General features: G+C 32.6%; 1 protein-coding gene and 1 pseudogene across 1 annotated transcript; one reads left to right on the top strand and one right to left on the bottom strand.

Annotated features, from left to right (window-relative positions):
- Positions 1-1,974: 1,974 nt before the first annotated feature.
- On the bottom strand, positions 1,975-8,352 carry LOC110694578. The gene is made up of 4 exons (XM_021871747.1): positions 8,053-8,352; positions 7,863-7,938; positions 7,444-7,757; positions 1,975-2,241 (listed from the first exon to the last, which is right to left on the bottom strand). Exons 1-4 carry the CDS (start codon positions 8,350-8,352, stop codon positions 1,975-1,977), a joined length of 957 nt encoding a protein of 318 aa, XP_021727439.1.
- Positions 8,353-10,028: 1,676 nt separating this feature from the next.
- The window catches only part of LOC110694577, a 29,531-nt pseudogene continuing 24,597 nt past the window's right edge, over positions 10,029-14,962 (top strand).

Below are 14,962 nucleotides of genomic sequence, written 5' to 3'. Positions count from 1 at the left end.
GGTTCAAGTGGGACGATAGGAGTCTCGCTAGTTGAATTAGCTTGCTCCGACGCATGATTAATCGACTCATGCGCCCTCGCCTCTGATGTGGTGTTATCCACATCCATTTGTTGCTCGTCTCGAATTTCTTCGAGAACCACTTTACTCCCACTTGGCTTTCTGGACAAGAATTCCTTTTCTAGAAAGACACCATCGCGAGCAACAAACACTTTGTTATCTTCGCGATTGTAGAAGTATTACCCTTTTGTTTCTTTTGGATAGCCCACAAAGAAACACTTGTCTGATTTAGGTTGTATTTTATCACCTTGTAAATGTTTTACATAGGCTTCACATCCCCAAATCTTGAGAAAAGACAACTTTGGAGCTCTTCCATTCCATATCTCATATGGAGTCTTTTCAACTGCTTTGGACGGGCTTCTGTTTAGTATTCTAGCAGCTGCTTCTAATGCATATCCCCAAAATGATATGTGAAGATCAGTAAAGCTCATCATGGACCTCACCATATCAAGTAAAGTCATGTTCCTCCTTTCTGATACACCATTCAACTGTGGCGTTCCTGGAGGAGTTAATTGTGAAAGTATTCCACAATTAATCAGATGTTCATCAAATTCTTGGGTTAAATATTCACCACCAAGATCTGATCATAACGCTTTAATCGTCTTCCCAAGTTGGTTTTGTACCTCATTTTGGAATTCTTTGAACTTTTCAAAGGATTCCGATTTGTTCCTCATTAAGTAGACATAACCATATCTAGTTAAATCATCAGTAAAAGTAATGAAGTAGTTAAACCCACCCCTTGCTTTTAAACTCATTGGTCCACACACATCCGTATGTATGAGTCCCAAAAGATCACTAGCTCTTTCACCTATACCAGTGAAGGGTGACTTAGTCATTTTCCCAAGCAAGCATGACTCACAATTTTCAAATGATTCATAATCAAATGAAGAAAGAAGTCCATCCTTATGTAATTTTTGGATGCGCTTTTGGTTTATGTGACCAAGCCTACAATGCCATAGGTAAGTTGGGTTTGAACCATCTTTTTTCTGCCTTTTATGATCAATATTGTAGATATGGGTTGTATATTCTAATACATACAAACCATTAATTAATTTGGCGTTAGCATATAACATACTTTCTTTCGAAATAAAACAACACTTGTCTCTTATTTCAAATGAAAATCCTTCAGAATCTAAAACAGGAACTGAAATAATGTTTTTAGTTATTGTTGGTACATAATAACAGTTATTAAGCACCAAAATAAGTTCAAAGGGAAGTCTTAAGTGATAGCTTCCAATAGCAAGTGCAGCAACTTTTGCTCCATTTCCTACTCGAAGTGTTACTTCCCCTTTTGCTAACTTCTTACTTTCTTTCAAGCCCTGCACGTTATTAACGATATGAGCACCACATCTAGTATCAAATACCCAAGTGGAAGATGAAGTAAGATTAATTTCTACAACGAAAACATCAAGTAACTCTTTACCTTCCGTTTTCACTGGTGTATAGTGGGGACACCCTGGTGTATGGCATGGTCAACTACCGCAAAAGAAGCATTCGCTTCCTCTCCTCTTCAGAAACTCCTCAGCATGGTTAAGCAACAGATTGATCAATGTCACCGAAGATCCCTCATCATTATAAGTGAGCTTGACAATGTCAAAACCATCATGGAGTGAGAACAAAATAATATCATGAGCAGAGTCATCATCGATCGGTTTCCCAAGGACATCCATTTGATTGAACATTTCAATCAATTCCTTTACATGGGCCCTTACTGACTGACCAGGCATGAGTCTTTTAGCCATTATCTTACAATGAACATTGTAAGCCTCATACCTTACACTGTCAGTCCAGGAATAGTAAATCTAAGGGATCGAGTTAACGACCTCTCTTACATTTTGATCATTTATGCCTCCACTTCCTAGTGCTCCTATGCCACCTCGACAGATAGCACGAAGACATTTGTACAATATGGTTAGCTCATAGTGCCTGAATCTTCTTTTCCAACAAGTTGGAATGGATTTTAAAATGAGCTCTCTGATTTTCTCTAGCTGAAACAATTTCAGCATGCCTTTCAGCTCCATACTTTTCTGTGTATATGCTCTCAACAGGAATGTATAAACGAGATTCAAGCCCATGGCTTGTGAGAACATTTCTCAACTCCTTTTCCCATTCCCTGAAGTTTATGAGATTCAGCCTTAAGTTAAGTTTCATTGGTAAAATTGTGTTGTCGTATAAGTTATTCATCTACAAACAAAAACAAACGAGGAAAAATTCAATAATTATGTTTAATACACTTTTAAAGTACCATAAGCGATTATATAATTGGTAACTTTAAAACATTCATTCAATCTTTAATTGATCCCTATTGAATAGAATGATTCCAAGATCCTTTATTTGTGCAATAATTGACCGGACTGAGGCCCTACCATCAAACATTGCATTTTCAAGGTGAGTAAACTCTTTACTGATTACAACTCTTTGTAATTCTTGGTTGAATAATTACCCATCACATGTTTAATTATTACCCTTAGATTCAAGGTTCTAAACTCTTTAGGTAACCTTGATGAGTATAACCAATTAAAAGTGTAAAACGTGATTTACCCCCACTCCCCTAAGATATAGTATGACACCCAGCTGAGGCATGACCTGCCATAAATATCGAAGGTTTCATCGGGTTTTTAATTGGAAAAGCAACCTCAATATTACTGGGACCTAGATTCATTATGTTGTGATTATTTAGTGAACTCTAGCGCATCATCAGACAACATAAATAAAATCTAACATGCATAATCTACTAATGCATAAATAAAACATGACATAGTATGGCCCCTTAATCCTAAGAAAACTAATAAAGCAAAAGCTCCCACTTGAACCTTCATGGATCTCATCCATCTTGCTCCTTTGGCCTCCACTCTATGGATTCTTGGATTAACTGCAACCTGTAATACTATTCTATTCTATCTACTACTTAAATAAAATAAAATAAATTACAAAAATACTTAACGGTACGCAGACCGTATTTAGATTACAAAAATACGAAACGATGCGCAGATCGTATTTAGAATCTATGGGCCATACTAGTCTATATAGCAATATATATAACATCATATATTATAAAATGCCATATAGTAAATCACTCATCATGCTTTCCTAAACTACAACATCGAATGTTCACAGTAAAGGAAACATGGATCCTAAAATATCTCATATTTTAATTAATTACTGTAATTAGATAATATCATATATTATTCATAACCAATTATAAAGTATCATATATTTTAATTTAGGTATGAGATAGAATCAAATCTTATTTTAATTATGGAAGATAAATCATATTTATTTTCCATGATTATCCTAACTCTTAGGAAATTCTATCCTAATTATTTGCCAATCACATATTTTAAATCAATTAATATCCTAAAATAATTATGGGATAATCACATTATTTAATCAATTATTATCCAAATAGAATCTTTTGCTCCATAATTATCCTATCTTAACAAAATTAACAACTTTAACTTTGTTAATTATCTTTTCAAAATCAAAACTTATCTTTTAATCTTTAATTTTGAAAACTGATTTTATTCAAAATAAAATAAAATAATGTTTTTTTTTAAAAAGCCGCGTCAGCCACCGTGGTGTGGCCAGCCGAAGCCGGCCACGGTGGCCGCACACCTTGCGGTGTGTGCTGCCCTTGCAGCGACGCGCGAACAACAGCAGCAACACACACATCGGGGTGGTGCACTGCTGCGTTGCCCCCTTGACTGACCCGTGCCCAGCCCACCCTCTCTCCTGGACCACCACCAGTGCGGCAGTCTTCGTAGCTGCGCCACCCAGCCGCGGTTGCCGCACCTCAATCCCCTCCTTAATCCTTTTTTTTTATTGATTTTTAATTTAAACAAAACATTTTTTATTAAAATTAAAATTAAAATTAATGTGGTCCATCTAATTTAAAAATCAAATCATATTCAATTTTAAAATTAGGGTTCTTCATGAATTTAATCCCAATTCAATTTAACTTTTAAATTAAATAGGTTGATCATGAAAAATTCATAATTTATCATGAAATCAATTAGATTAAATTCTTTAAACATAAAACTTTCGAATTAAATCAAAATCAAAAACACAAATTTCATAAATTGGGGTTAATGATTTTGAAAATTTCGAAATATTAAGGGGGGGGGGTTCGAATTTTTCGAATAATAAGGGCTATTTTCGGATCAATTTAGGGCTAATATGGAGCAAATTAAACAACTTTAATGATTCTATATTGTTAAATCTCATTTAATATAATAATTGACCTATAATTAAATTATTCTCCCTCCTAATTGAATTAAAATTGTGGATTAACAAAGGTTTAATACTCAATATATGTAATTGCAAGAGGCTAACTGATACCACTGTAGGGAAAAAAAAGGTACTACGCAGCGGAAATAATCATGAATCATATTCATATAGCACCTAACCAAGGATCTCATGCATAACACATAAAGAGTAAGAATAATACCTTTGAAGCGTGATTCCACAAGTGATCGAGCAAGAACAATAAGGAGAACAAGAACCCCACGTGTGATTCCTCTACTTTGTCCACGAGCACGGATTAAACCTCCACTAAGGCTAGTTAGTTGTGACTGAACGCTTCAATCAACCTTCAACAGAGATCCGAGCCACGAACACACCACACCACCACCCACGCGCCACCACATGCGCCGCCCACAAGGGAGAGTCGTACGGACAGGGAGGAGAGAGAGAGAGAATTAGGGTTTTGGGATGCTTGGTTGGTTGTGTGACAATTTACTGTATGTCAAATGTTATATCTTGAAACCCTAGGCATGGTTTATATTTATAGATCATATCTAGAAATAAAACCATGTCAAGTCCAAAACCCATTAGACTCTTCTAACTATCCAAGCCCAATCATCAACATGGTATGTCATGAACTCATGAGGCCCAATAATGGGCCTCTAACTTGTTTAACCCAATACTCTTATGTGTGACCTTGTAGGATCTATTCTATAAGGCTTTGGGCCATTAAGCTAGCCCAAAGATCAATTGTCATATCTAGAACCAAACATTGACGACCCTATAGAATGAACTTATTATCTCCATAATAGTGATCCTTGATATATCTAGTAATTGCACTTATCAAAGACATAACTCCTTCACAAGATATGCGTTTCTTAACTCTTTTATCTGTTTAACTAAAGCTAGTTTGCAGGTATCGGCGTTACAAGAATAATTTAGGATCGCATAACGTTCTGAATCATTCTCCGTCCCTATCGATAATTTGACTTTCGTTTTCGAAACTTGCGTTTCTCCAAACTCAAACAAAGTGGGGGCTTCTGTAGACACCCATTTGTGTCACCCCAAAACCAAACCCGGTGATGAGTACCTTTCACGTCGAATCATAATCGAATGAAGCGAAAGTGTGGAAAGTCTAGTGTTGCGAATAGTTTTAATTTCTTTTCTCTTCTCTCTGTTTTTTGAAAACTTATTTTAAGAAAACAGCCAATCAAGTTTGGTTGGTCCATGATATGGGTCCAATAATAGTGTAGTTGGATGGGGCTTGACAAGAGCTTTTCGACGATATATTATAAGCCCAATTCCGATGAATATTGAGGAAGTTATGGCCAATTTACCAAACAGGGCCCGGTTTTAGCTTTATATGCAGCCCAATGCAATTAGGAACGGTTTTAGTCTTCTAGATTCTTCTAGAAGGTTCTTTTCATTCCTAATTCAATTAGCATTGATAAATTGACTTTTGCTGACTTTTCAGAGTTTTAATTAAAATCAAATAGCATTTTTGAGGAAAATATACGATTTTATCCACCAATACGGCAAACTTATCTGATTTTCGAAAACGCGTTGAAAACAGGCCTGGCGCCTGACTACAGGCATTGGCGCCTGCAACCAAGCCTGGCGTCTGGCGCCAGCCATTGGCGCCTGGTGCTAGCCATTGGCGCCTGGCGCTGACGTTGGCGCCTGGCGCCAATGGCCAATGGCTGGCGCCAACCTCGTGTTGCGTGCGCCAGACTCTGTTTTGTTAATTTTATCTTTTTTGGCTGATTTCTCTATAAATAACGTATTAAAAACTCCGTTTTCATTCACCTACAATCATTTTTCATTCGCAATCATTAATTCTCTAATTCTCTCTTAATCATTCACTAATTCTCATCAAGTTTTCTTGATTATTTCATCTCTCTCTCTTTCTCTTTTCTAAACTTTCTTTTCAAATACAAAATTCTGCATTCATTAGATCTAGAAACATCTAGCCATATTCGAAGTTGCCTTCTCCCTAGACGTGAAAGGTTTAATTTCTGAGGGTTTGGTCCCAAATCTCTCTTTCAATTATTTAATTTAATTGTTTTGATTATTATTTTCCTTGAAGTTACTAACGTGTGTATTTTGTTAATAGAAAGAGGTACGAGGCATCAAAGTAAGTGCTTTAATTGATTTATTGATATTATGATGTAGAAATCATGTTTACATTGTTCTTATGATATTCCTAGTATCATGTCTAGGGTAATTTTAATGTTAAATATGATTGTTACGATGCTTCCTATGTTCTTCCTAATATTTATGATTGTCAGTATCATGTTAGGGTTAGAGATTTAATTTTTATTGCTTAGTGACATGCTAGGGTTTGTTATTAATCTTGTTAGTATCATGCCTAGGATCTTGCTATTATTATGCTTTAATATTAACATGAATATGATTATGTTTATAATTGTTATAATTTATGATGATTATGAATATTATGAATATTATTATTATTATTATTATTTTGATTATGATTATTTTATCTATGATGATTATTATCATGATTATAATTTTATTGTCATGATTATTATGTTGCTTGATATTTATTGTTATTGCTTGATCACACCTTTTATGCATGTTTAAAGGGAATTTGCACTTGTAATCACGCTTTAATAAGATAATTAATAATCTTGTTTAGGGTTAATTTGATTATAATTCAAGTGATCGCCAATAATAGTTTATTTGTGCATTAATATTCAACCAACATAGATAAACAGGTTTAGGGTTAATCATATTGATTGCATGTTAGTCAGAAAGCGCACATGAATACGATCAGAATAAAGTAGAGGCCTATTATTAGGGCAGGTTCAATCTCTTTTAGGTTGGATTTGTACCTTCATCCCCGAACCCTTATTTGGTTCAAGACCTTATGGAGTTGACGATCTCTTGGATCGTTAAGGGGTGTAACCTTCACCCTGTGAACGGTTTACAAGTTCCTAAAACTTGTTGGCGACTCTTTTGCTCTATCTTCTTTCCCTTTGGACGCCACCGTACTTTAGTGTATGATCACAGTGGGGTTCAAGCTAGGGGTTAACGCTTGAATTTATTCTCTACACATTCTTATTCATAGTGTCAACTTTAACATCAAGAGTAAAAAGCCCCCCCATTACAAAAGCCCTTCCCCACAAAATCCCTATTGCGAGTAAGAACTAATCTATCAGAATCAAAGGAGAGCTTCAGTCCATCTTTCATGAGCAAACTGCTAGAAATTAAATTCCTGCACATTTCTAGAACATGCAAAACATTAGTGAGAGTAAGCAATTTTCCAGAAGTGAGAGTAAGAACGATCTTCCCTTTGCCTTGGATAGAAGCAGAAGTTGAGTTGCCCATGAAGACATTTTCACCTTCAACCTTGTCATAGGTAGTGAACATGTCCTTGTTGGCGCAGATGTGCCTGGTGTCAACAATCCACTCAGCAACATTACCTGTAAAGTTAGCTTCTAAAACAACAACAACAATAACGTCAAAATCCTCAATGAGATTTGCTTGACTTTGCCCATTCTTCTTCTTGATCCTTCAATCTTTAGCCCCGTGACCAGTCATACCACACTCATAATAGGTTCCCTTAAACTTGTACTTCTGAACCTTCCCATTAGGCTTAAGGGTGTTTTTAGCTTTGGACTGGTTGTTTGATTTGGGTTCAACAAGGTTGGCTTTGGCAGAAGAAGAGGAAGGAAAAACATAAGGGCCTTTGTCTTTGATACGGTTTTCCTACTCAATTTTGAGGTGTCCTACAAGCTCCTCTAAGGTTAGCTCTTTCTTTTTGTGCATCAATTGGTTACGAAAATCCTTCCAAGAGGGAGGGAGTTTCTCAATCAGAACAACAGCAAGGGTAATATCACAAATAGACAGACCTTCAGTAGCTATAATAATACACACATTCTCATAAGCATGAATCTGATCAATAATAGGCTTATCATCAACAACTTGAAAACTCAACCACTTACTAACACAATAACGTTTAGTACAAGCATCATCAGACCCATACTTTTTCTCTAAAGCATCCCAAATATCCTTAGCATGATAAAAACCCATTTAAATATTCAACAAACTATTCAACATATAATGCAACAACATGCCCTTACAGGTTCTATCATCCTTAAACTTAATTTCAACTTCAGACAAATCATCTTTATCAACAGGTTCAACAATAGCATCAAGAACATATGCAACATCAATCTGCTCTAAATAAAAATGCATCCTAACAGCCCAACATTTATAATTCTTGCAATCAAGAGGTTCTAGTTTAGACATATTAGTAACAAGGAATTTGGAAGCCATAATCGTCTTTTAGATTGTTATACTAATAAGCAATTAAACAAAAATAACTTATCTCTTGATGCGTGAGCCAAATTGACAATAGCCGTGTCGTGGAGAACCACTGACCTAAAAGATGATTCTGTGCTACCTCCCGGTGTAGTAGACTAGAAGCGGTCGCCCTCCAAGATAAGCACGGCGCCGGAGTTTATGTGCACTCACAAACTCGAATGGAATTCAGAATATTTTCCCAGAAAACAAGAATAGTGTTTAGTATTTTAGAGAAGAGAGAAAGGTACGAATTGTTGTGTATTCTGACTGGGAAAAGCAACGAGTTTATATAGGCAGAAGAGGGGAAACAGGAAGCATAAAACGAGAGAAGAATCTGGCTTAGAAAGTGACCAGATTAATTCGGCCAGTCAACAACAGAAGCAAAAAACAAGGAATTGAATCAGTTAGCTACAATCAAAGGATTAATGACTGATTTAATTCCGTAATCCCAACAGTCAGAAAAGAATAATCCCAACAAACAAAAAAGAATATTCTGTTTAACAAAGAAAGGGAAATAAAATTTCTCCAAAAAGATAACAAGGACCCACGCCCGCGCATCGCATTCCCAAAGACCCCGAGGCTCGAGCCCGACCCAACCCGACCTGGCTCAGCACGCGTGTGTGTGTTTGTGGAGTAACACATACCTCCAACTCACTCAACTAAGTAGTGCTAAGGCACTACAATATATAAACAAGGAAAAACCTCATTCCTCAGCTTATGTGGAACTTTTTCCTCTCAATTGTTTTTCTCTCTCTATTTGTTTTTCCCCAACTCTCTTGTTTTTATATCAAGAACTTCCAACAGTGTGAAAACACCCCAAACTAGTAACTGACAACTAATTTGATCCGACACTCTATGATCCGAATGCAAACTAGCACCTAACTCATTAATAACTAATAACTGATTTGACCAAGCCCGATGATGATCCAAACCGAAAACAACACCCAACCTGATTTGAACCCCAAACCAAAACCTGAAATTAAACTCGACCCAAATTTGATTCGCACCGAACACAACCTGTAACCAAAAGGGTAAAATACCTGGACCAAACTTGATCTGGCCCTATACGAAACCACCTTGGAGGATAATTTGACTGACACGACCCGAGTCCCAATAAGACCCAATCCGAACCAAATCAGAGTACTAAATTTAACTTTTTCTTTTTCTTTTTTTTTTAAATCTTAGTATCCAAAGTGACTTTATTCCTCGTAAGGAACCAACAAACTAGAAAGAGGTCTACTGCCGCTGTCTTGATCTTCACAGTCCTAAGACTCCCAACCAACAAACTATAAAGAGGTCCTAGTGCCGCTTTCTTGATCTTCATGGTCCTACACTTACACTCTCACTCCCCCAAAACTAAACTGATATTCTCTGAAACTAAAGTTACCAACAAAACTTCTCTCATGGCGGCAGTACCTTATATTAACAGGTCGTTAAACGAAACTACCATCGTCCGGCGCTTTACCATTAATTCGGATATGTACAATACTTTCGTTGTTCCAAATCTTTCCCCTGAACACTGTCTTATAGTATCCGCATCTTTTGACCAATTGATGATATTCATTCCCACTATAAACCTCGATACTAATCATCTCTACAATTTCAGACTGAATTTGTCAACTATTGAAACACAAATTGGTACAGGAAATTCTTTGAAATTAGCTGGCTACAATTCGTGAGGAGGAGGGGTTTAACTTTTGGTTCATGGGTCAGGTTTTCTTGGTCCTAAGAACCATATCGTTTGGAGGTTCATGTTATCGGCAGAATATCCAAACCGTCGGCGCCGAAGTGGACGATTTCGGTCGAAAACAGAGGTCTGATCATCAGCCTGAAGAGATCTACTCCTTCAATCTACAGAGATCAGACACCCAAATCGACTAGTATTTTATTGTTAATCTAATTATTAAGCATGGATCATTTTCATAGCGTTTTTAATATTTTGGTGGTCCGGGTCAAAATGATAATACTTTTGTTGAATAAATCATTTGTTTCTACGATTATAAATATTTATGTAATTTGTTAACACATAAACAATTTTATATATTTGTTAATTATTTCATATGTTATTTTAATTGCATTATTTACACTACTATTCACACTCCTATTTTAAATTTCTTTTGTGATTTATCCGGTAAAATATCATATTTTTAAATATTTTATTTTAAATCGTTATCTATATATTATACTAAAACATGGCGACACGTGTCCCTGTTTTAGTTTTTTTAGTTTTTTTTTTCTATTGTTAGAATGTATATAATTGTCAAAGATTCTATTGATTGTATATAATAAAACAATCTTCATAATCTATAATCTCTGATAAATTTTACTCATTTACATTGAATATTTTAGTTAAGATTATATTACAGTTTAGTAAAGATATAATTAACTATATATTAAAGGTAGATTATTACTCAAATACACTAATTTTATAAATTATTTATAAAATGTACTACGTAATATACTACCTCCACTTTAACTTTATGAATTGTAAATGGATAGAACTCCGGAAATCGAGGGTAGTATTAAGTAGCAAATTAATTTTGCAAAAGATGTTGAATAATATTTTTATACTTTAATTATAGTAAATAATTTTTTATCCTACATACATAATCTTAAGAAATAAATTGTTTGTTTATATTCTTGTATGGAACTCAATATAATGCATACGTATTGAACATAAGATCGCTCATTTATCACTCAAGTATACTATTCCTTAAAATATACTACATATATTTTATAATATTTGATATTCTATCATTTTCATAGAATGTAATATATAATTAAGTAAAATATAGAGTGATGCATATAATTTTTAGAAAAGATATATTTATCCAATATTTTACCACTCTATTATCATTTTGACTCGGGCCACCAGAATATTAACAAGTGATATTTTTTCCTACAATGATAGTTACTAATAGATTTTGAATAGCTACAAATAATAAGCATTCTTGACCATTTTATGAAACTAGAAAATTTTGTATATTATATTAGTACTAAGTGTGAATAAGAATGATTTTATTTATCTATCATATATAAATTTGCATAATAGACATATATAAAACCATATAAAAAATAATAATATGAGGCATGTAGGCGTAAATGTACCACCCTATAAGAAAAACTATTATTTTCATTTTTAATGTAGATTTTGATATTAATTTTAAATGTGTGTAGCCAACCATCATAGGGTTACTCAGTTATTGTTATAGGGGTTACCTAGTTAGTGTTATAGATGTTACTTTGTCAGTGTCGTACTTGTTATTTAAAGGTTACTAAATAAGTATAATAAGATTTTGTTCACTTCACCTTAAACATATAATATTTGGTAAAAATAATTTCAAGTGTAAATAAGTTCAATTTGGTATATTTAATTTCAGTTTAGTAATAAACAATTAGCTTAAAGAAGAAATATAATAGAGAAATAAAAAAAATTATCAACAAAAATAATTTCAATTCAGTAAAATTAATTTTAACTTAGTAAAAATAATTTAAGATTAACAAAAATAATTTTAGTTCAGCAAATATAAGGTGAAGTGAACAGGGCTTAGAAGTTTCTATATCAACACGATAGAGTTAGTTTGTTAGTGTCATAGGGATTAATTACTCCGCTTTTTTACAAGCGGTCACACTGTGTGACCAGCCGCACAGAAAGTATGTTGTAGATTTTGTATATGTAGTCACGGGTAATATGCATTTTTTCCTTCTCTCTTATATGCTTATTATTTTTTTATTTACTATTTTACATATGCAATAAAAATATCAAATGAATAAATATAATTAAAAAAATGACTTATAATCAAACAATTGACAAGCCTAAACTTCATTCCGAGGTTAAAATTTTAGGGAAAAACTATTATACTTCATACTAAGTTTTAAGTTCGAGGCTTTGTAGATTTTTTGTTGTAGTAGGTGCAATAGGTGTGTGGTGATGATCAGGTGAGTTCATCATGTTATAAAATTAAGGTAGTAAGTGATGGGATCAAAAATCCTATTTTTAAAAGTTTTATGTTAAAGTTTAAACTTTAAGTGTTTTAAAAGGCCAAAGAGGAGAAAAAAAGATAAAAAATTATTTGTGATATACGAAGTACAATATATAATGATCATATTGTTATTATAATGGTAAACTTTTCCAAAAATTATAATTCGTATTAAGTTAGGGATAGTCAATTATAAGGAAAATTTTTATATGTGGCTGGCCACATCGTGTGGCAGGGGTTACTCAAGTTACTTGGTCAAGGGTTACTTAAATATTCGGTCATGGTTTACTTAAGAGGTTACTCATTCAGGGGTTACTCGGACATGAGTTACTCGGTCAAGGTTTACTCTAGGGGTTCGATCAGGGGTTACTCAAGGGGGTTCGATCAGGGGTTAGTTACGTACTCGGTCATGACTTACTTAAGGGGTTACTTGGTCAGGTTTTACTTGAGGGGTTACTCGATCAGGGATAACTCAAGGGGTCACTCGATTAGGGAATACCCGAGTTACTCAGTCAAGGAGTTACTCGAGGGGTTCGGTCAAGGGTCTCGAGTTAGGCCCCGTTCTTTAAAGCTGCACTACTCTGCTCTCTGCTGAAATCTCCTCTGCTCTGCCCTGCTCTGCTCTACTTAAAAATAATACTTAATATTCAATTACTATAATAATAATTAATATTTAATAACAATAATAATAATAATAATAAATAATTAATATTTCATAATAATAATAATAATAATAATTGATATTGAATTATCATTATAATAATAATTATTATTATTTAATCATAAATAATTAATATTTTATAATAATAATATTATTAAAAGTTAATATTTAATAATAATAATAATAATAGATATTGAATTATCATTATAATAATAATAATTATTTAATCATAAATAATTAATATTTTATAATAATATTATTATTAAAAGTTAATATTTAATAATAATAATAATAACAATCAATAATAATAAATATTTAATATTTAATAATAATATATATTGAATTATCATAATAATAATAATTATTATTATTTAATCATAAATAATTAATATTTTATAATAATAATATTATTAAAAGTTAATATTTAATAATAATAATAATAATAACAATCAATAATAATAAATATTTAATAATAACAAATATTTTATAATTATAATATTAATAATAATAATTAATATTTAATAATGATAATAATAATAATAATAATAATAATAATAACATTAATAATAATAATGATAATAATTGTACTAAAAATAATTATAATTAATAATATTAATAATAAAAATTGGTTTATTATAATAAAAATTAATATTCAAAGATAATAACTGAGATTTAAACATAATAAATAATATTTAATTATGATAATTATTACTATATTTACTATAATAGTAATTAATATTTTACAATAAAATTTAATGATTATAATAATAATGCAATAATATTAATAGTAGTAGTAATGCTATTGCGTTGCTGAAGCGGGTTAAGGCGTTCGCTAAGACTCAGGATATTGGTGCTCGTGCAGCTGCTCACATCTTCAGCAGGATCGGGTTCGCTATAGCTAGAGGGGTGGGGGCCTAGATTGTATCTCGACTCCCCACCAATTTCTTGTAAATTGATTGACTCTGTAGGTTTTTTTATTAAAATAATAATAATAATAATAATAATAATAATAATAATAATAATAATAACAATAATAATGATAATAATATTAATAATAATAATAATAATAATAATAATAATAATAATTGTAATAATAATAATAATAATAATAATAATAATAATAATAATAATAATAATAATAATAATAATGATAATAATAATTACAATAATAATAATAATAATAATAATAATAATGATGATGATGATGATGATAATAATAATAATAATAATAATAATAATAATAATAATAATAATAATAATAATAATAATAATGATGAAATCTGCTCTGCTCGGCTCTACTCTGCTCTGCTTTGTTTCAATCTACTCTACTCTGCTCTGCTCTTCATGCCCAAAAGCTCAAAAGAACAGGGCGTTACTCATTCAGGGAATATTAAAGGGGTTTCTTGGTCAGAAGTAACTCGAGTAACCCCGACTGATTAATTCGAGTAACCCCGGCCACATAGTGTGACCAACCACATACCATGTAAAAATGAAGTGGCCAATGGCGCAAGTAGATATGAGGGAAAAATATGACTTAATTAATGTGCGTATTGATTGTTAGTTCATTGAGTTGAATTATTTTTCAAATCTTTTCATACAATTTAAGAATAAAAAAAAGGTTGTTTACAAGTAGTATATAAGTAAATTCATTATTACTCATTAAATCATTTTATTTTAAAATTTTTTGAAATGAATA

The sequence above is a fragment of the Chenopodium quinoa genome, unplaced genomic scaffold (genome assembly GCF_001683475.1).
Source record: "Chenopodium quinoa cultivar QQ74 unplaced genomic scaffold, ASM168347v1, whole genome shotgun sequence".
In the NCBI taxonomy this organism is placed as follows: Eukaryota; Viridiplantae; Streptophyta; class Magnoliopsida; order Caryophyllales; family Amaranthaceae; genus Chenopodium; species Chenopodium quinoa.
This window is presented reverse-complemented; position numbering and strand designations above follow the sequence as displayed.